General features: G+C 50.5%; 1 protein-coding gene across 1 annotated transcript in view; it reads right to left on the bottom strand.

Moving 5' to 3' along the window:
• CSMD2 (CUB and Sushi multiple domains 2) overlaps positions 1 to 23,398 on the bottom strand; it is a 667,758-nt gene that overhangs the window by 266,629 nt on the left and 377,731 nt on the right. Inside the window, exon 13 of the mRNA XM_033838419.2 lies at positions 13,974 to 14,156. Within this exon, the coding sequence (XP_033694310.1) occupies positions 13,974 to 14,156 (183 nt within the window). The remainder of the gene's footprint in view (positions 1 to 13,973; positions 14,157 to 23,398) is intronic.

Raw genomic sequence — 23,398 nt, 5'->3', positions numbered from 1 at the left:
TGTGTTCCCCCAAATTCATATGTTGAAATCCTAATGCCCAAAGGTGATGGTACTAGTAGGTGGGGCCTTTGGGGGCTCCTTAAATAATGAGGGTGGAGCCCTCATGAGTGGGATCAGTGCTTTATAAAAGAGGCTCCAGAGAGATCTGCTCCCCTCCTGCCATGTGAGGATACAAGGACTGCGACCTGGAAGAGGACCTTTACCAACAAGGCTGGCACCCTGAACTCAGACTTCTAGCCTCCAGAACTGTGAGCAATACATTTCTGTGGTTTGTAAGTTACCCAGTCTGTGGCATTTTACTACAGTAGCCCGAATGGACTAAGGCAGTACCCTAGCCACCCTTGGCTATAACCCCACCAGCCTGAGAGCTGAAGAATGAAACCCTGCATTAGTAGGCTCTGGGTTGCCAAGTGTCTTCCAAACCAGAGGCTCTCCCATCCCTACCATGCTGGCTTTGTCTACCTAATAACTCCAACACTAATATGATTAGTAATAACTATAACAAAACTAGGAAACCGGTACTTACTAAAAATTGGCACCGTAGATACAATAGTGAACAAGACATATACTGTTTTGCCCTCAGGAAATTTACAGTCTAGGAGGGCACCAGACAATCAACAAATGACATAAGCATAGCTTATCGTGCTAGAATGTATTATGCATTCACAACCATTCCTTCCGCCCTGCCCTCGCCTTGCTTCCTTTCAGGCAGAGCCCTCCTGACCGCCCCACTGACTTTGCGCTTGGCCTTGTGACTTGCTTTACCCCATGGAAGGTGAGTGGACACGGCATAGGACATGTGCATAGCAGGCACGTCTAGAATAAGAGGCTATGTAGAGCTCCCCTGAGCCCTGCAGAGCTGCGGCTGACCTACAGCCCTCATGCGACGCGAGTAAGTAATAAATATTTGTTGTTGCAAGTCATTGAGATTTTTGCACTGTTGATGCTACAGCAAAAGTTGACTAACATGTTTATGAAATGGGATATGGAGAAATCAGAAAGTGAAGGATAGCTCTTTTGGATAGGGTAGCTAGAGAAGGCCTCTCTGGGGAGGTGACAGCTTTAGGGGTGATGAGAAGGATCCAGCCTCCTGAGGAACATTCCAACATGGTGAACCTCAAGTCAAAGGCATTGAGGTAGGAGAGTTTAGTGTATCTGAAGGTCTGAAAGAGGGCCTGTGTGTCTGGGAAAAGTAAGCAAGTGGAGAGGGGCACAGGATGACGGGAGAGGGAGGAAGGGGTCCATTACAGCACCTCTTAGATCTTTGGCTCAGAGATCACCCTCAGTGATCACGGGTCATGGTTGGGCAGGCCACGTAATATAATGCCCAAATTGGGACACTTTTGAGAATGAAAGATGGTACCACTAATAAGTACCTTAGGACAAAAGATGTAAACAGGGAGGGTCCCAAGCAAGTATGGATGTATGGTCACTCCACACGTGGTCTTCTTATTTCCCTTCCACAAAAGTATCCTTTATCCTGAGAAAGTAGCTTCTGCCTCAAGTTCCTCATTCACAATCCAATCCCCTTCTGGAATGGAATCTTCAATCAAAGCTCACGGGGAGGGGCCTAACAATTGCTAAATTCTCGTCTCCTGCGATTGGACCCTGATCCCTGAACCCCCTTAGAGGCTTGCTAGGTTCTTGGCATAAACTGACTGCTTATCGGCAAAGGCCAACGTCGGGGAATTACCCGCTGCCTGGAATTACCCTGCGGTCGTGATTGACTTTTGCCACACCTCTGGAATAATGCCCACCCAAACCACGCCTGGCGCTTACCCTAGGCTTTAGACCCTCTTCAGACCTGCTCAGAGGTCCTGGCCCAGGCCAGGCTCTGGGCTGGGGTCTTATGTACTCCGTAGCTGCTGGCTAAGAATCTCCTGCCACCGGCTCGAAGGACAGTTTTGGTCCCTTATGGAACAAAGCACGAAGAAAAATCCCTGCTCTCCGCTCCTGGGCAGGAACTGAGTCTACACTCCTGGGGCTCCGCTTTTACCTTGAAAACAGGCTGTGAATTCTTCGGAAAGTACATGTAGGCAAACCAAGCCACCACCCCAGACCTGGAGCAAATGTGAATCCTGGAAAATTTGGGTTTGCCTGTTGTTTTGAGCGGGGGGGTGGGGGGAAGCCTTCTGTACCTTGCTTTCTACTTCCACATGCAGAAAAATTAGATCGACAACTTCTAAATCACAGCTTTGTTGTGACAATTCATTGTGCTGAAGCTTCTGAAGGCATGGGGTGTGGCCCCATGCCTGGGCACGCGGGCGTTATACGTTCGATCTGTGTTGAATTTGCAATGAGAGGCATGTGTCAGTGCTGCTGCCGGAGGCCACGTCTCCACACAGGCCTCTGCTTGGCATGCCTCCAAGTCTCAACCAGCCTGAGGAGGCAGCCAGAGCGGGGTCCCCTCACCTCTCCCCAGCATAGCCCATTCCTCAACCAAGCAAGACTCCAGATCGAAAGGTTTGCACTCTGGTCCTCAGTCCCTCTTCTCAGCGGATGAGCAGATAACTCCAAACCCAGAGGATTCTGACAAAACTCCTCCTTTGTGGGAATGAATGCTTGGCTGCTAAGACTCCGTGTGTCACCTTCTCTGGGCAGACTGACTTAGGGAAGGAGATGTATTCTGTCAGCTGCACGGAGGTGCCTGGAGCTGAACAGCTTGACACTTGAGTGTTGGCTATTCTGTCAGACTTGAGTTCTGTCTGGGATTCCAAGGTGCTGTGCCCTGTGGGGTGAGGAATGGATGCCCTGACGACCGGTCTTTCCACGTGCCAAGCAAAGGCTTCTCAAAAGCGCTTCTCACTGCTGTGAGGTCCTACAGCTGCCTGGGCTCAGCCCCCAGGATCTCTGAGTGATACTCGTGGGGACTCTCCTTGCCACGGGGCAGACCTCAGTGGACCTCTGTGCCCCCTGCTGGGGTTAGCTTCAACTGTTCTTAATTAACTTCATCAGCCAGACACAGGTATTAGCTGGCGAGAAAAGTATGCGGGCACGACGTAGCCCAAGAACCCAAGCCTTCCTATTAGCCAGGGGAATTCAAGAAAGGGTGTAGACTACATCCCCCAAAGCTCAGAAGGTGCTTCTGGGACCCCTCGGAGAGCCCCACCGTCTCCTCTGAGGCTGTCTCAGCAGAGCATCTTCACTCAGGCATTCTAGTGCTATCCATGGTCCTGGCCACCCTAAGCCCGGTCATAACCACAGACCAGCAGCCACTGCAGAATGGACAAGAACACTTAGTGGCCGTTCCCCTGGATTGTAAGGGAGTATGTTTGGATTCCTTCCAGGGGAATCCACGATGATCCAGGGGAGTTCACAGTTAGCCTGAGAGAGCTACCTTCAAGACCAGGAGCTTGACCTGACTCCCTGAGTAAGATGGGAGTTAACCAGGTAGCCAAGGGGAGCAGTCCTGTACTCAGCCCATCTCCTGAGACCCCTAGATTGCCTCTGTACATAGGACTGGAGGAAGGGTCTTTGTTCCCCCAAGAGAGGTAGCCCAAGGCTCTCCTTGAAAGCCAACCCCTAGAAAAGGCGAGCAGTGTCTTCCCCAGGAACCACAGAGCCTGAGGGCACCCACAACACCCAGCACTGATGGGGATGTACTTCTGGCCACGTGAGATGACAGGTTCATCCAGAGGCTCACAGGACGGGGGAGGGTACTGGGACAGCTTTGAGTCCCAGCCCCTGAGCCAGCAGCTGTGAAAACAGACCCTGACTAGAGAGGCTGTGTCTCCCGCATAGCTCTCTTAGCAGACACTGCAGAGCACCATGGAGAAGGCACGGTCTGTGCTGCTGCATGGGGAATGCACTTGGCATACACATAACTTTGAAAATTTTATAAAGGGAAAAGAACCTGTTTGCTCTGATTCCAAAGCTGAAAGCTGAAGTGAGAATGGTAGGTATACCCATTCCCCACCGGCCCTCAAGCAGAGGTCACAGTCCAGGATAAGACCCCTAAAACTTGGTCAGTTTTTCCAGCCCCCAGTCCACCCAGGTGGCTGTGGTCCCCAGGTACCTTGGACCAGGACTCTTAGCTGTAGGAATATGGCCTTCAGACTGTTTCTGCAGCTTGGTTCTGGATATATCCCTGGGTTGGACTGGGCTGAAATTTTGCCCATGATCCTCCAAGAAATCTGAGAATCTTCCAACTGGAATAAATTTTTCTTCCTTACATACTGGTAGCACTTTATGGCCACATCTATAAATTGCAGTAATTCAAAGATTGCTTTATAATAAAAGTATGTGCTTGTCACACTCACTAGACCATGAGCTCTTGGCAGACAAGAACCACGTTAGAATTATGCCCATCCCTTCCCCGGTTCCCTTTTCCGATTGTCGGGTGTATAGCAGCCCCTCCCCTCCACATTTTGCTGCATTCAGAGAAGTGAAAGGCAGGCAGTCGCAACATCGAGTTGTAACGTCACAGTACTGAACTTTGCGTCCCATGCCTCACTAGGATATCAATACTGAGGTCAACATTCCTTGGACCCCAGAAGGCCACCATCATCGTAACCACCTGAGTTATGGCAGTCTCAGCCTGGCCAGCCTCATAGCAACAACATATGATCACAACATATGACCACATACATCCCAGCCCCATGCCTCAAGAGGCTGCCATCTTGTCAGGGGACCAAGCCCCTCAGGAATGATCCCAAACACCCCTGCAAGCAATGGGCACACAGTAGGTATTCCCTATTAGCGGGGTTCACTAATATGATCTAGAACACTTAGGAAGGCTTTAGAACAATCATTCCTGGGCCCCATCCCAGACCTGCTGAATCAGAATTTCTGGGGATGAGACCACGATTCTGTATTTTAAAAAGCCTATGAGTGATTCTCACGATCAGCTGGGTTGGGTCTATTCTGTATTGGGCAGGGCCATCAAAGATACCTCCTTCCCCCATAATGTATCCATTTAAAAATAAAGGTAACAAGTGCTGTTTGTGACCCACACTGGTGTGGTAGGAAAAGCGTTGACTCTGCTTCCTTGGATGTGCTGGGAGCCTCCTTTGTGAGCCATCCCTTCACATCCAGTCTTTGCCTGATGAGACCCTACCCAGGTACACTGAACACTTTTATTCCACAGACTCACTTCTTACAGCCAGATCCTGAGCCCAGCCCAGCCACGCCTGACAGTCATGGGGAAGTCCTGTCGCCTCAAACCAGTGGGCTGAGATGTGAGTCTGGTTTCATACAGTCAGCATCTGGTGGGCTTGCGAGGAACCCAGCACACCCACAGGCCCACAGAGTTTCAGGACCCTCCCCACCTGCCACCCCTGCCCCACCATGTGTGCCCCAGCTCAGGGACTGGGCTTCTGTTCTGGTTCTTGGTTTCCTATCCAGTCCCTGCTGTGAGTAAAGCTCTTAATGAAACTGCAGCCTCCTGCTGGGTCTGGGATACCCTGCACAGGTAGACCCTGTTCCCCTGGGTGAGGACCTGATTCAACCCAGAAGCCACCTTCACCCATCAAGTATCTGCCTATTTAAGAATAAGGGTAACAAGTGATGTATGACCCACACTGGCCTGGTAGGACAAGTGTTGGCTCTACTTCCTTGGATATTCTGATTGGAAGTGCTGGCAGGCCCCTTTGTGAGCTATCCCTTCATTCAGGGTTAGTTCTCCGAGCCTCGGCCTCCCTCGACTCTGGGTTACCTTTCCCAGGCTGCCCCTGTGGTCCTGGTAGGCTTTGCAGCCATGACTGCAGTGTCCATTCCCCACTGCAGGAGCAGACAGAGATGCTTCCCAGCTCTTGCCATCATCAGGACTTTCTGCTCAAGGAACTGACACTTTTGGAATACTGGGGTCCTTCTACAGAGCAGGCGCCCCCAGCTCTGCCCATCACTAGGACAGTGAGACCACACGTCTTCAGTGTCCAGGTGCTGGGGGCCTGGGTAATGGAGGAAGGGGGCCCAGAACTACACACGCTGGTTTTCAATTTCCAGGAATGGACCTGAAATTGACAAACTCGGACCAAAGCAACCCCCAGGTTCCCTGCTTCTCTCCCGGGGCCACGTGTGTGTTCACGGGACCTTTAAGGCAGCCCAGAGAAATGAGGAGAACACTACATCAGCGGAGGAAGTTCACAGCACCCTTCTGATCGCAGCCCCTGCCCCAATCACAAGCAGTTCCCAGGAATATTATCGCTCACACCGAGGCTGACGTTTTCAGACTTCAGCCGATCCCAGTTCTAGCTCTGAACATTTGAAAGAGGCAATTTCCAAGGACTCTGGCCATTGCGATCATATTTTCTGGGACAAAGGAAAGGATGCTTGAAATTGCACTTGTCCTGGAAAATCTGGGATTATATATTTAGGGGGAACGCCAGGATTCAGCCACAGAGAGGAGGGAAAACGGGACTTGCTTCATGTGTGCACAGGGCATTGCGGTCGAGGTGGGAGGGGAGTGAAAAAGCACCTGCCTGTTTAAAAATACAGCTAGCAAGAGACGTACGTGACCTATGTGAAGAAAATCACAAAGCTGTTATATTTAGAGAAATGAAAGTAGATGAACAAAGAGAGTGACACACCATGTTTCTGGATGGGAAGGCTGTGTAGTATAAAAACGCCTATTTCCCTCAAGTTAATTTATAGTTTAATAGGAGCACACATACAAAATCCCAATTGGATTTTTTTTTACTATGACAAAATGATTCTAAAATTAATCTTGAACAGCAAACAGATGAGAATAACAATGAATATTCTGAAAGAGAAAATAATTAAGGGAGGAGGGAGTAGTTTCCAGCTCTGCCAGATATTAGAACATATTATAAAACAACAATTAAAATTATTCAACACCGGTGCTGAGATAGAAATGAGCAGCACAACAAAGTGGTGAGTCAAGAAACAGACTTAACTACATTTGAGGATTCAGAATGTGACAGAACAATTCATTTCTCTCAAATCAAAAGGGAAATGAATTACTCAATAAATCGTGTTGGAAAACTGTGTAATAGTTTGGACAATATCATGCATTCATCTAAATAAACTCCAGATGGAATAACAAATTATATTTTTTAAAAAAAAATCAAATTACTGACAAATAAGTAAAAATACAACAAGCTGTTTCTCAGATCTGTGGCAGAATGACAACTTTGTCAGCTTTGAAAAGAAATCACAAATATCAAGGATGTTTCTATATAAAAATGTAAAAGAACTGTACAATGTAAAATAACAAAACAAAAAGAAAGAAAAAAGAAAGCTAGAGATTGGGAAGATATGTGTATCAAGTAGAAAGATCCTTCAAATTGGAAAGGAAAATACCAACATGATACTCTCGCAGCCACACGTCAGGACAGACAATTGTTACATGGGGGTCACAAATAGCAAATGCCCCATGTCCTTGCTGGGCAGGACTGGACCCAGGCCAGCTGGAGAAAGGCCAGGACTGGAGTCTCTGTCCAGGGTCCTGTAATGGACATCCTGACACCACTTTCATACCTCTTGTTCCAACAGGGGCATGCTTCCAGCCATGGGTACCAACCAGTCTCTCCAGACCCTACTCCCACGGACCCCACCTCTCTTCTTTCGCTCACCCACGGTTGGCAGCAGCCGAGCCCTTTAGGAACCACTGCAAATCAAGTACGCAGACTGTGCACATGTGTGTGCACACGCATGTGTGTGTGTGTGTGTATGTGTGTCAATGTATCCAATGAACATCCTCCTTTTGTAGAGGTCCAGACACCCTGGCTTTTCTCAGAACCCAGTACTGCCACTAGGGTAGCTCCCTTCCCAGCAGGGCTTCAAATCTGTCCTCCCCTCTTTGAGCCCCAACTATTCTAATAGCGATGACCTAAGTCTATGCTGTAAGAGCAGAGGGGCTGTTGCTTCCCTGTTCCACACCCACTACGATGCCTGCCCCATCGCTGGCCCCCAATGAATATGTGTTAAATAAAAGAATGAATCTTCATGGGGCAGGTTCTAAATGCATCTGATTCACCAATGCTTTCTAGTTGAAAAGCTAAATTTTGAACCACAAGAGCCCACTTTAATTTACATAATTATGTCTATCTTCATGTTAGAGCGAGCTCTTTGAAGTCAAGGGCTGTGCTCAATTCGTCTCTACATTCGCAGCACTTATCATAACATTTGGCACTTGGCGGAAGTTGACAAGGGTGTGCTGGAGGGATGTAGTCAACGTATACCTATTAAATTAGCAATTTTTAAAAGGCCGCACAAATACTTGAGGTTTGGCGATGCTGGTAGAGGTTACAAGAGATATATGTGACCTATATGAAGGAAACCACAAAGTTGTTATATTTAGAAGAGGGGAAGTAGACGAACACAAGAGAAATCTACGCCATATTTCTGGATGGGAAGGACATGTATTATACGAATCTTATTTTTAACCTTAAAGCTTTCGCCGTTGACATTACGACCCGGCACAACGTTTTGGGGGAGAAACATAGGCGTATACAACAAGAGCTATGTTTAAATGTTCCTACTCTGGCCCAACAACGTCACTCCTGGAAACTTATCTTAAGAAAATAATTCAAGAGAAGAAAAAAAAAAAAAGGCCATACACTTGAGGATGTTCATTATCGCCGTGTATAAAAATAATTGAACATAATTGGTAGCCTAAGTTATGGTCCACTCACTAGACAGAATATTCCAGAGGTATGAAGAATGATAACTACAAAAGACACGTAGTAGCATGGCAAGATATGCAATACAATGTGAACTTGAAGAGACAGACTGCGAGACGGTATGTTCACTTTGATTAAAACCATACGAAATATGTGTGTACACGCATAAGAATCAAAAAGGAATAGCCAAACTTGAAAATGATTAAGGAAATGAATTAAGAGCATCTTATTCATTTAAACTTTTAAAATACTAGAATATACCAAAAGCCTGTGTTGAGTAGTGGCCCTTAAGCCCCAGATACTTACTGAAAGAGTTAACGGCACATTATATAGGACACGGCACTACGCGATCACCACTTCAAGCGGAGCAGCAGCATCCCCAGAGGCCCTCCAGTTTAGAATCTTTCCAGGAAAAGCCACACCCTCTTATGCAGCTGACTCTGTATATAGCAGGTGCTCAATAAATCAAAATGGATGGATAAATGGATGGGTAGAAGGAATGAGAAAAAGTAAAGATGAGGAAATGCCTTGACACCAGTATACTGCATATTGGGGTGCGAATACTGATGCAGTCCCAACAAGGGACTACACGGATCTAGCCTTCATGAACCTGTTTCACTCTCGTCAATCTCTGCTACTTCATGGGGGGTAACACAGACAACAGCTTGTTTCTGTAGTCTGGACGAATTTTGTTGTCCTAAGACTTCCCTGTTCCTCCTGCTGCAGATGACCCCTTGGGTTCTGGATGTCTGGTGCCATGGACAGAGTACAGGATATGGAGTAGAAGCCTGCGCTGTCAGTCAATAGTTTAAATTCCAGCCCATCATTTAATGGTTCTATAACCTCTGAGCCTATGTACCTTGTCTCCTTGAGCTTTGTTTTCATCTGTAAAAATGAGAGAATAAATATTCCATCACGTTGTAGGGAAGACGCCGATCTTCCCAATGACACAAAACATGTAATAAATGCTGGCATGTTCCCTTACCCCGTGCTTCCTCACTGTCACTATTCTATAGATTTTAATCACGATCTAACACAAAATGCAAGTATACAGATTTCATTGTATTTAGAATTTGACAAGACTAGGCTATCCTAGACTGGTGGTTCTCCATCCTGGGTGGCTTTTGCCCCCAGAGGACGTATGGCGATGTCTGGAGACAGTTTTGGCTGTCACGACTGGCAGCGGGAGGTGGGTGTGTGTGCTACTGGCTTCTAGCAGGTAGAGAACGAGGCTGCTGCTAAAACGTCCTGCAATGCACAAGACTGCCCCCGACAAAAAAGAATCATCTGGCCCCAAATGTCAGTAGCGCTGAGGTTGAGGATCCTGATGGCCCTAGGACTCAATCCATTTCTCTGTCCAGCAAGGGACAGGAGGGCACTCGGAGAGGACCATTCCCCGTAGCATCCCTGTGTGGAGCGCCCTCCGTTACCTCCCAACCCTTCAAGCCCCAGCTCCAGCCCTGTATCATCTGTGACATTTTCTTTGAGCCCCAGAGGACCCACTTCTCCCTCCCTTGGTCTCTCAAGGTTCGGCTGCTGGTTTGTAACTCGCACTGTATACATCTCAGTATATTCCCATTTCACGCCTATGCTATATACATTGGGCACTTGAGCAATTAGGATTCACACCTTCTCGTGGTGGTTTACAAAATGGCGAAGGGAAGCTGGCATTTGTGCAGTCTTGGCGTTTCTCTGGTGAAGGCTGTTTTGAAACTTCTTCTGCGAGTGGCTGTTAATGGACCGATAATTGGTTTCCTGACTTCCTTATGAAGTGTGAAGTATTCTGCTAGCCTGTCAACAAAGCATCAAGTGTTGTGCAAACCACCATCAGAGTTATTTGTATCTTCCTTCCCTTATATCTCTTGTCGTGGAGGAATAAGTGGACAGGCTCTCGATGTTCCTGTGAGGGAGGTGAGGAGTGTGTGTAACCTGCGGGGAGCTTTCTCGCCAGGACCCCAGGTTGAGCATGTTTCCCAGGCAGAGCCCAAAGAGCTCTGACTCCAATGCCTGGCGCTTGGCACGGGGCAGACACACAGTAAATACTGTTGAATGGATGGAAAGTGGCACTGGTGCCACCTGATTTGGAGCAGCGATCCCTGGAGATGTGAATGAGCCAAGGAAGAAGAGAGGGTAAGAGGAGAGGAGCTGGCTCCATCTTTTCTTTCAAAATGCTTTTCACTGCGAGAAACATCATCTTTAAAACTGAGTGAAAAAAAGACCGTCTATTGAGCATCTACTGCTGTGAGGACAGATCGAAAGCCAACGAAATGATTCTGAAGTCTCTGCTTGCTACAGAAAATGTTTTGGAACATGAAGGCAACAGTGTACTTGTGTAGTCTCGGCAGGCAATTCCCGAGTAAGGAACTCTTTTGAAGAAAATGTTTCAAGAGAAGAACAATGCACTGCTGTGCACTTTTCGGACAAATGTTCAAAGAAATTTGAGCCATCGAAACATCCCCCCAATCCTCTTCTCAACCCTCAGAAGGAAAGAACAGCACTGTTTGCTACATATTGTGTTAATGTTTATTGTGACTAATGTGTGCTAAGATTTAGGACACTTAAGCTAACGTTTGCTAGAGGTGCTTTTCTATGTAATTTCTGACCACATTATAAAACACAGAGGCTGACTGTACTATTCTATATTTTTATAAATGCTTACAGATGTTGTCCCTTTTCCGCAGATCACACGCTATGATATATTTGATCTGGGATCAGGCAGAACGCCAAAGTTTAACTTTATCCCTTGAAGCATGAGCTGCTCTGTAAATGACCCAGTTTAGAGAGTGGTTTCCAAGTATTCACGATGGAAAATGTGAGGACTGTCCATGTCACACGTTGTCTTCTTCTATAAATACGATCACAGAGGCTAAGAATTTGGGGAGTGCCACCCCATCGGATAGATTAGTAAACCAAACTCCAGAGAGAAGTTGCCCTGGACATAGTCACAAAGCTGAGCCGGGACTAAGATACAGGTCTCCACACGTTGAATCCAAAGTTCTCTCAGAGCACCCGGATTTTCTTAGTACCATCTTTCACCACCTGAGGGCAAAGCCCAGGACCTAGGGATGCATCAGCTTAGGGGCTGGGTACTCAGTAGAGAGCGGACAGATGGCACTCATTCGTGACCTTGCTTGTGGTGCAAAGGCCTGGGGCCAGCTGGCTCTCCCTGGCCTCCTCCACTGAAGCCAGCACCCCTGAGACTCAAGCTGTGTTTCTTCCACCCAAATGACCAGAAAAGCCCTAGTAATGGGAGTACCTTGGGGAAACCATCCCCCACCTCCCAGAATCATTCAGAAGAAGAAATGCCATCCTAGCCCCCCAGAGTGCCTGCTTCACAGTTCTCATCAGTAAGCCTGGGGCTCCTCTTCCTTATTTTATTGTTATTATTTTATTTTTTGCGGTACGCGGGCCTCTGACTGTTGTGGCCTCTCCCGTTGCGGAGCACAGGCTCCGGACGCGCAGGCTCAGCGGCCATGGCTCACGGGCCCAGCCGCTCCGCGGCATATGGGATCTTCCCAGACCGGGGCACGAAACCGTGTCCCCTGCATCAGCAGGCGGACTCTCAACCACTGCGCCACCAGGGAAGCCCCTCTTCCTTATTTTAAACCACAGAGAGCACCGCCCCATATCTTCCAGGACTGCTCTGCCCTCATCTCTTCTCAGGTGATTGTAAGCAGTACCTAGCATCCTGTCAGCTTTCCTCCTGGCAACGAGAGGCCTGCTGAGCAGCACTTACAAAAGGTTCTAGAAACATTTCCTGAAACTACTTCTAAGAGCCAAAGGGTCAAGTAAATTCCGGGAGGGCTTGAGTGACAGACCCCCCCCCCCCCCCCCCCGCTCCCCTGGTAGCGTTCTGCTCCCCGCGTATCTCAGCTTGTGAGGCAGGGAACTTTATCCTGGTTCCAAGTGGCTGGCTGGCTCTGCTACACACTTCCCTCCTGCCAGCTCTCTGCCCCAGAGACCTGACCCTTTCCAGTTCTCCCTGCCTTGTCTCACCTAGATGGATTTCAGAGATGGAACACCCATGCTAGCTGGGACTCCCACAGTTTGGACCTTTGCCTTCTGAGGTCCTGCCTCCGACCCACCCTGGGGAACTCCATTCCACCCACCCACTCTGCCCTGGCCTCGTTTCTAGACTGTCAGGCCCTTTGTTCCTGCCTGCCTGGAGCTGCCCCCTGCTAACCTCCCCTGCCCCTCTGGTCCCCTTGGCTTTCAGGGTACACATATCTAACCACACTGGGCCAGAGATGGGCAGCCCATTTCATGCAATTTTATTTGTTTCAATAAGGGTGATTTGCTTAATGTGTATCTAAGAACGATTTGATCTTTAAACCTCGGCAAGAATTCTTACATAAGCTCGCAAGTCATCAAAAATGCTTTGTCAACTACACAAAGTGATTTTTTTGTTTGAAAAGTAGAATCACCGTGGTATGACCCAACTCACCAACTCACATGCCAAACTCTCTGTCATCGCAGATACTCCCTTACAGTCTCCCATGTCATTCCTCTGCCCGGCCCCAAGGGGCAACCACTCTCCATGAGGCAGCCCTCCAAGGCCCTGAGAAGCCCACTGAGATGGCAAGAAAGATGAGAGGGTCAGTCTGTCTGCCCTTCCCCGAGGGAAGCAGATTGTAAGAGATGGAGAGGGGCAGTGGCAAGGGCTGGGAGAAGAGGTGACAGCCCCGAGAGGTGGAACCTATGATTTCTCAACAAAGACCAAGCCTGCTCCTCTATACACAGTCCCCTTACACTTGCCAATTTCCCTGGGAGCCAGGACTTAAAGTATTCTTTGCGCCGGAAAGTGAGGTCAGACCATCCCAGAGAAAGGAAGAAAGGATTCCTTGTTATCTCCGGAGAACAGAGCACTCAACTCCAACCCTTTCTCTGAAAGATCAACAATTCAAAGACAGCTTGATCCCCAACCCTCCCTAAATCCAATGCAAGAGGAAGCAATCTGATGAAACTTTGTATATATCCCCACAAGGCCACGGTGTCTCGTGGTACCCCAAGGCTGGCACAGAGTCTACCGTCTCACGAAATCATCGCCAGCACCTTCTGCCCTGGCTCGACTATATGGCGTCAATGACAGCAAGAAGGGTGAGGAGGAAATGTCGGGGTCTGACGTTGCTCTCAAGGGTCACCAGGGAGAGGAAGACGGTGTTGAAGAAGGCCCCCAAAAGTCAAGAGCAATCATTCTCAGTGCTACGATCCACGTCACTGCCAGCAACGAGGACTCAGCCGGCAACGTTTTGAGAAGGAGAAGAAACCAACCAGAGTGAAGCTACGGTTACGACCTACGAGGTTCCCAAGGATGGGGTCCGCATTAGCTAGGAAGTGGGCCCCTGGCCTCTCGGTGGAGAGCCCGCAGCGGCGCCTTCCCCGCTCACTTACACACGCAGCCTGGCTTCTTAGCCGACCACTGGTTATTCTTTTGGCACGTGATTGCCTTCTGCCCCACCAGCTCAAAGGCCGGCTGGCACTCAAACTGGAGTGTATCACCGTGGCGAAACCAGGAGCCTTCCCTCCAGCCGTAGGCAGGTATGCCAGGATCTCCACAACTGCCCTGCTCGATCTCTGCAAGACAGGAAAAGAGAAAACAGAGACACAGGGTGACTCCATGCCTCTCGGAGCTGGAAGGCCATGCTGCACCTCCGCCACGAGGCTGGGCTCGGAGGGACCCAGGTGGGCTTTTGATGAGAAACCCTGCAAGGTCGTGTTTAAAACAGCATCTCGGGAGGATGAGGCCCTCCTGTTCTCCAATGCCTGGGCTCTATGTCCACACAGAGTGTTGCAGGTGCTTGGATATTTTCATTCAGGGAAGGTGGGGCTACGTGCTTTGTGAGACACCTGTCCTAGGAATTCACAAGCTCACGGTTCGGAGCGATCTTTACTGACTTGACTCGCATTCAGATTACTCACGTCACTTGATAGATTTTCAGCTCAGTCCCTTCCTGAGCCGTCCAGGCAAGCGCAAGATGAGAAGGTGGCTGATGGTTTGCTGCTTGCCTTTCCCCCAACCAGAGACTAAGTGAGAATCAATATTCACTGGCTTCTGATACAGAAGCACTTGCACGAAGATACATTTTTAATTCAATTTAAGACGGGAGCAGGTAAGTTGAAACCCATGACTCATTAAGTATGCCTTTAAATTTTCATTTGATCCAACAGTGGTGAATCAGACAGGGAGTGGGTTCCCTGAGACGGCTCTGAGGGTCTGGGCTCTGGGGACATGATGGGCTGGCTGCCTCGTGGCAGAGTCAATCAGGACCCCGACGTTCCAGGAAAGGAGTCTGTCCTGGCCAAGTCCCTGGAGTTTCCCCCGGAGCTGCCCCCGCCTCCACCAGCCCCGTGCTTGGTGCTGTGAGAGATGAAGGGCAGGGAGGCGGGGAGAAAGAAGCAGGAGAGAGGGCGGGGGAGGAGCTCTGCTCCCAGAGAGAAAGGCACCCTGCAGGAAGGACGCGAGGCATGGCTGATGTGACAGATGGTGAGATGAGGACGGCAGGAGTCCTATGATTCGGGAGAGAGGCGGCTGGAGTAAGGGGAAGTGTTTGGACACCTTCCCAGGACTGTCAGACCAAAGGGACCCTGCGCTGTCCGTAGGCACCATTGTGGGCTGCCAGGAGCCATAGTCCCCGAAGTTGCTGTGCGTGGCCCTGACACGGGTGATTCTGCAAAAGCTTTCTTACCACAGCTGTTGGGCCCTGTGGGCTGGTCAGGTGAGCCCCGAGTACTGCTGCCTTACATGGATGGGCTGTTGACCGTCACATTCATGGTTCCCTACTACTGGCAGAACAAGGCATTCTTTGGCTGGGATTGTGGGACTGTGTGTGTGTGTGTGTGTGTGTGTGTGTGTGTGTGTGTGAGAGAGAGAGACCTAAGTCAAACAGCAAGAGTCCTTGGGTTCAGGGGAGAAGAGGGGTCTGTGTGAGCAGACATCAGACCTGAGAACTCAAGGGCGGGTCAGCTCACCCGCCTCTCATCTCACACGTGCCCCTGGCCTGTCCCTCTACACACAGCCTGAAAGCACACCTCAACCCTCCTCTGAAGCTGGCTCTTCTGCCAGGGCTGGGAGAAGGCAGCCACTGAGGCATTCCCAGGAAGGTGGCCCCTTGGTTCCAGGTCCCAGAGCCCCAGGGGATCGGAGGAACGGAAGACGGGCCCCGGGACAAGTCAGCCTGCAGGAGTGAGCAGCAAGGCCCTCTTTCTTCCGGAGTCTCCAAACATGTTCTCTCTGGGGCGTGAGGCCCTGGCGAGGACTGTCACTGCGGGCACCCTGAGACCTGGAAGAAGGTACCCAGTGTCTGAAGACAGAGCTGGGGCTCACTGCCTGGGACAGGACCCAGGTTTAAGGTGTCCTGGTGAGGCCCCAACATGCTGTAGAAGATGTAAATGTGGGGTCCACCTGCCTGCATCTTAGACCACAGCAGCTACCCTGAAGGTGTGATCAGCTCCAGAGAACAAGCATCCTGAGCGGGAGGAAGAAGCTGCCCAGCCCTCTCCACGGTGCAGGCCTGGCTGTTTCCACACCCATCCGGTTTCTCCTGCCGTCAGTGCGATCAGAAGCATATAATGAGCACCTACTGTGTGCCAGTCCCTGTGCCAGACACTTGAGACCTGGACGTGGGCTCTGGTCTCGAGGACTGAACGATCCTGACAAGGAAGCGAGTGTTTACGACACAGGGTGCTTTGTGCCATGGATGCGCCCAGGAGGAGCAGCACAACTCAAACTTGGAGGGCGGGGCTGGAAACAGGTGCGGGAAGTGATGCACTAACCTTGCGCACAAAACTGTAGGGAGCGCAGAAACTCAGCCATCTAGACAAATACGATCTTAGTGCAATAGTATGATTTTAGAAAATCAAAATTGATGCCTATAAATCAAATCCAACATGAAGAAAAACACCAGAACTTAATAAAAAGACCAGCTCCGACCCAGCACTTGCACAGCTCACCTCACTTGTCCCACCCTAGTCCTGGCCATCAGAGCCTGTCATTATTGAAATGCTATTTTTCAATCATGGATATTTTGCATTAATCTTGGTTTTTAAAAAATACTACATTAAAATATTATTTAATTACTGAGTTCTTTGGTGCCTCCCTTAAAATTATGCCCAAGGTGAGTGTCTCTCTCATCTCAGCCCTATCCCAACCCTGGCATCAGGGAAGGCTTCCTGGAGGAGGCCTTCTTGGAGGATGTTTAAGCTGAGGCCTGAAGTCTGTGTAGGAGCCAGCAGGTGAAAGGAGTATGTGGGATTCATTGCAGCATTATTTACTAACAGCCAAGCCATGGAAACAACTTACATGTCCACTGATGGAGGGACAGGTAAAGAAAACGTGGCACACACATACAATGGAATATTTCTCAGCCACAAACAAGAAGGAAATCCTGCCATTTGTGACATGGGTGAAACTTGAGGGCATTATGCTAAGTGAAATAAGTTGTACAGAGAAAGACAAATACCGTATGATCTCACTTATATGTGGAATCTAAAAAAAATGAACTCATAGAAACAGAGAGTAGAATGGTGGTTGACAAGAGTGGGGTGGGGGAAATAGATGCAGGTGGTAAAAGGATACAAAGTTCCAGTTATAAGATGAGTAAGTCGGGGGAGATGATGTACAGCATGGAGACTCTGGTTAACGACAGTGTATGGTATATTTGGAAGTTGCTAAGAGGGTAGGTCTTAAAAGTTCTCAACACATACACACACACAAACTGTAAGGTGAGGTGATGGGTGTGTTAACTAACCTTACTGTGGTAATCATTTCACAATATATACATATATCAAATCAACACGTTGTACACCTTAAATTTACACAATGTTATATGTTAATTACATCTCAGTAAAGCTGGGAAGAAGAGAAAGGCATTAGTGGGAGGGAGAGGAGAGGAAGGACCCTTCAGGTGGGGGAGGAGCCCACGCAGAGTCTCAGAGGCTGTTTGCAGGACTGCAACGATAGCAGTGATGATAACTAACTAATCGTTACGATCATAACGAACTTTTAGTTATAGAACTAATCACTCTAGCGCTATGTGCTGGCAGCCACTCTGAGAATTTTACATATAGTGAATCATTTCATCCTTACAGTACACTGTGACCTAGGTACTATTATCTCCATGTTAAAGGTGAGGAGACTGAGGCACAGAGAGGTGATGTAATTATCCAAGGTCACAGAGCCAGGAAATGGTGAATCTGAGGTCCAAACCCAGGTTGTATGGTTCCAGGGCTCTTCACCACCATGCCACATTGCCTTTCCACAAGCATGAGTACTTTCCACCAGGTTATGAGAGATGGGGCTGGAAGAGGCAGGCAGGGCCAACCCACAAAAGGGCCTGTTCGACCTGCTAACGAGACTGGACTTCAGAGTGTAGGCAATGCGGGCTCAGGAAAGGGTTTCATTCCACTTGGCATTTCATAGTGTGGATTTTAAAACGTCACGCTGACTGCTGCCTGGAGAACAGTCTGGGGGCAGCAATTCTGGAGGCAGGGAGATCGTTCATTCATTCAACAAACATTTGAGTGTCTCCTTAGCATGAGCCACTGTGCTGGGTACTGTGGGTGAGACAGAGAACAAGGCAGACACAGGCCCTGCCGCCATGGAGGTTCCGTTCTAGAGGGAGGCTTCCAACGATCTGGGAGCTGTTTTTTTTGTTTTTTGTTTTTTTTTTTTGCGGTACGCGGGCCTCTCACTGTTGTGGCCTCTCCTGTTGTGGAGCACAGGCTCCGGACGCGCAGGCTCAGCAGCCATGGCTCACGAGCCCAGCCGTTCCGCGGCATGTGGGATCTTCCTGGACCGGGGCGTGAACCTGTGTCCCCTGCATCGGCAGGCGGACTCTCAACCACTGCGCCACCAGGGAAGCCCATGGGAGCTGTTCAGACAGCATCCTGGACTGGGCACAGGCAGAGGGGATGGGGAGAGGCAGAAAGACTTGGGAGGTCCAAAGCAGGAAGAAGCCACAGGCCACAATGAGATTGAGCAGACAGGGCATAACGGGGAGGCAGGGGCTACGCTGACTGCAGGGCTTGGCCTGGGTACTGGGTTGCTTTCATCTTCACCAGATGTGGAGGGAGCAGGGCTGGAGGGTCACTTGGCACCTCCACGGGGACAAACCTAGTAGAAAGGGGCTACGTGGGTCTTATGCCCACGAGGAAAATCTGGTCTAGAAATACAGAATTTGGATTCAGCTCATAGAGGGTCATGAGAAGAATGAGACCACCCAAGGGGAGACATCAGTCCGGACAGAACAGCTAGGGACACTGCAGGGACCAGCAGAAGGCTAGTCTGAGATCCTGCAGGGAGCGGAGCCCCGGAAGCTTAGAGGAGAATGAGTTTCAGGAAGGAGACCAACAGCATCGAACGTGGCAGGGAAGTGTAGAAAGGACTGGAAAGCAGGTCAGTGAAAGGAGCTCACTGGATACTGGCAGGAGACTGAGTGTGATGATGGGGCCGGCCCGGCACTGACGGGAGAAGAGGAAGACGATCCGGGAAGAGTAGGTGACTCACAAAGAAGGCATTTCTTGGAAGTGAAGCAATAGGGAGAATTCAGGTGGCAACTTACGAGGAATATGGCCTTGAGGGGGCAGCTGAAAAGGCTTTTTAAGGTCGAAGAAACTTGACCATAATTAAATGCTAGGGGAGGGCAGAGAGAGAGAGAATATGAATGGATATAACTGAATGAGAGACACTGGTTAGCTGAAATGGGCAGTGACAGCACGAGGCTATGGAGAAGCAGGAGCCCGGGGCCCAGCGCACGCCGGGAGGCTCACCTTAGAGACCAGGAAGCTCCCCTTCCCTCGTGATGCGGGGCAGAGGGAAGAGGTGATCACAGAGAGCTTTCAGGTAGGAGAGCGGGAGGTTGAAGAAGATCTTGTGATGACACAGGCTCTACTTTCCTAGCGGAGGAGGACGAAGTGTCATGATGTTTGCTGAAGGTGAGGGACGGGTTGTGGGGAAAAGGATGCGACGTTGACAAGAACGTCTGCAACAGTCACCTGGAGAAGAGGAATCATGGCTGGAAGGACTGCCATGCACCCTGGGTTCCACGGAGGGTGGAGACAGCTCATTTACAGGGGTGCTGCCACCGAGCAGGGCTGTGTGGCTTGTCCCAGATCCCTCAGAACCTGGAAAAACGGCAGGGCGGTGGGCAGGGAGTCAAGGATACTGTTCAAGGAATGGCTGATGTGTGATGCAAGGGTCTCAGGCTGAAGGAGGAAGGAATTGAACAGAGGAGGAGCAGGGGAGGGGATGGGGATGTAGAGGCCAAGAGAAGGATGGTGAATGGAGTAGAGGGAGGAACCGGTGGGGGAGAGGAAGGGACAAGGGGCCCCAGAGCAGGTGGGTGGAGTGAAGGCTTCAGAGGTGCCAGAGAGCAAGGTCCGCACTGACAGGATGGGAGAAGGCTGAGAAACGAGAGGCAAGGTGACGGCAAGACCCAGAGTGGAGAGGAAGAGGCTGGTGACATCCATGAGGAGGGTAGCGAGTGGCAGAGGTGGAGACAGTCTAGGTCAACGGGAAGGGTTTGCACAGAGGTGGAACAGCAATGGAGAGTGAGCGCACGAGCCCACGGCTCAAATGTGAAGCTCACGGGGCCTGTGGACAGGAGCTGCTAGTGCTGGAGAGGGCTCCTGGGTAAGGGTGACCTCGGCGAAGTCAGGTTTAAGGGTGCACTTGGCAAAGAGGGCCAAGGCGTTGGAGAGGGGCATGTGCAGACCATGGAATCAGGACCAGGTCGGGGGAGAGGAAGAACAGAGCAGGATTGGGCTTCCCTGGTGGCGCGGTGGTTGAGAGTCCGCCTGCCGATGCAGGGGACATGGGTTCGTGCCCCGGTCCGGGAAGATCCCACATGCCGCAGAGCGGCTGGGCCCGTGAGCCATGGCCGCTGAGCCTGCGCGTCCGGAGCCTGTGCTCCGCAACGGGAGAGGCCACAACAGTGAGAGGCCCGTGTGCCACACACAAAGAAAAGAACAGAGCAGGATGGTTCGAGACTTTGAGAGCTCCTTTCAGGAAGCCAGCGGGGCTGGGGGCTGGCCCTCAGACACCCTTGTCCCGGTCTGGATCTTCCCTCCAAGCCCAGCGCCAACCCCTGCTGGGGACACATGGGAACCAAGTCCCCTTGCCCTCCTGCAAGGGGACTCCCTGGGCTCCACAGCCCTGCCTGAAAAGGCATGTGACCTTGACCCTCCTGGCCACCCAAAACTGCAAATCCATAAGCCAAATTCTGACTTGGAGGAAATCACGCGTGCAGCTTCCTGTTATCTGGCCTAACAGAATTCCCCTCTGTAAGTGTTCATCTTTCCCTCTCCCTCCTTCTGCTGACCAGAAGCAAGGCGAACACAAGATGCGTGCTTCAAAGACCCTCAGAATTCCATCACGACTGGGCTCTGCATACTCGCTTTCCCCTTTCTCCGCTGTTTTATTCCTATCATCTGTGATCAACCTTACTGTCTTCTCCCCAGGTTTTTCAATTTGTGATACCAAATTGGAATCCTCTTTTATGACAATGTCTGTAGAGAAGGAACTGCTTCTCGTGTCTGTATAAATTCACCACTGGATGTGCTCCAAGAAGAGCAGCGCCGTGTAGAGGGAGAGGAGGGTCTGACCGTGGGCTACGATTTGCTGCCTTTCCAACCGGGTGGGACTTCATTTGTTCCTTCACTGATTCACTGTTCCCTCAGCCTGGGCTGCAGCTTCCTCTCCTCCCCAATGTCACATGGCCGACTGCTCACGCCCCAGACTTTAGCTTAAGACGTCACCTCCTCAAGGTGCTTTCCCTGACCTCTCTTCTTAGATGTTTCCCTTTTCCTTTGCTCTCTTGACACCCTGGTCTTTTTCTTTGTAGCACCGATTGTAAGTATTCCTCTATTCATTTCATTAGCTCCTGTTCTAGACACTGCATGTATAGCGGTGGAAATAAGGGCAAAAATCTCCTCTCTCCTGGAGCCTACTGTCTGTTGGGGCATCAGGGACAACCTGGTTCACCATCTCAGCCCCCACTGGTGCCCTGCCGGCTGCCAGGTGGCTTCCTCGTTTCTCATCTCCCCACCCACTGGAAGGGAAGCGCTATGGAGGCAGGCGTCAGTTATGTGTTGGTGATCACTTAGCACAGTGTCTGGAGCACAGGGACCATGCTGCTCAGTGTGTGAGCACAGCTGATATGTGTTGCACGGGCAGTGTGTCCAATGCCACGCTCAGTGCTAATGATACAGAGCTGCCTGACACGGGGCCCTGACCTTGGACAACTCCCAGTCAGGTGGCTCTAGAGACAGTTACAGAGTAAATGATGCGGGCCGGGACGGGGTGTGTACCTGACCACACAACCTCTGGGGGCGAAGGGGAGGCAGCTCCGGTCTCGGGCTGCGGCTGGGGGAGGCAAGAGGCTTCATGGAGGTTGTCCAGGCAGACACAGGAATCAGCCTGGGTTCTGCCCTCCCCTCCCCGTCACAGCCCTCGCTAACCACCTCCTGGCGGTTCCTCCTCCGGGACATCCCTGCACCCTCTGCTCTCCATTCTTCCCCTCACCGCCCAAGTCCACCCCTCTCAATTCCTCACCTGGGCATGGCGTTAGGCAAGAGCTGTTCCCCTGCCCCTTCCCTCTACTCTGTCGTATTCTGCAAAGCAGCACGAGATCGCTCAGGAACAAACATCTGATCATTAGTGTGCCCTGCTCATCGATTCTTCCACGGCTTCCCCAAAATCCACGGATGAAAACCCCAACTCCTTGGCGTGGCAGGACCTTTGCCTGCCCCTCCCGCCCCAGCCTCCTATTTGTCCATCTCCGACCTTGAGGTTCACCACAAAACGGAGCCACGGGCAGGGGGCAAAACAGCGTGAAGGTGAGGACTCTGAGCAAGTCCCGGATCTGTATCCTGGCTCTGACACTAAGTAGTAGACCTTGGGTACCTTTCATACCCTCTCTGAGTCTTAGTTTTGTCACTTGTAATACAGAAATGGTAATAAGAACAGCAACCTTGCAGGGTTGTTTTCAGGATTAAATGAGTTTATGTATATAAGACAACTGTCCAAATGTCCAGCACGTGGCATGTAACCAGGAATCAGGAGGTGTTTCCTCAAGGTCATTATTGGCCCATTGCTGGCAGAGCCCAGCCGGCTCTCAGGTGGCTCTAACTTGGTACCTGCTGTCCTTTCTTCCTAATAAACACCCTCCACTTGTCAACTAGACAAAGAATCATCTCTCAGTGTCAGCTCAAGTGCTTCCTTGGGGCTGTACCCTTGAGTCACCCAGGCAGCCTTAGGAGCTCTCTCTCTCTCTCTCTCTCTCTCACTCCCAGCCCCCTTGGACAATTATTTATTTCTTTATTTTAATTCTGGAGAATAGTTAGAAGTTCAGTGTGGAAGGATGTGATGATGAAAGGAGATGAGGCTGGAGAGATGGTCTGGGAGACCGTGAAGAGCCGGGATCAGCTCCTTACAGACGGGGGCCCCACCCCTACTGCTCTTTGTACCTCCAGAACCAAGCGCCGTGCCTTATGCATCCTGAGCCCTCCAGACCAATTGCTCAACCAGCACAGACTCCTAATGAGTGACCAGGACAACTTCGGTGCATTAAGACGACCTCTGGGCATGCCTGGATCTCATGGATTTCCTGGGAACCACATCCCACTGTACGTTTCTACTGATGATGGGAAGGGCACAAGCAGGCAGGAGACAGAGGGCAGCTGTACGTGTATCTCTGGGAAGCTGTGCATCGTTCTCTGCACACAATTTTCATGAATGGGATGGAGATGTGGGTGGAGGAAGTGGGTGACATTCGTCCCTCCCATCTCTTTCCTCCCTCCCATCCCTTTCCTCCACCACA

The sequence above is a fragment of the Tursiops truncatus genome, chromosome 1, assembly GCF_011762595.2.
Source record: "Tursiops truncatus isolate mTurTru1 chromosome 1, mTurTru1.mat.Y, whole genome shotgun sequence".
Classification (NCBI taxonomy): domain Eukaryota; kingdom Metazoa; phylum Chordata; class Mammalia; order Artiodactyla; family Delphinidae; genus Tursiops; species Tursiops truncatus.
The sequence above is the reverse complement of the archived record's forward strand: the minus strand, read 5'-3'. Positions and strand labels throughout refer to the sequence as shown.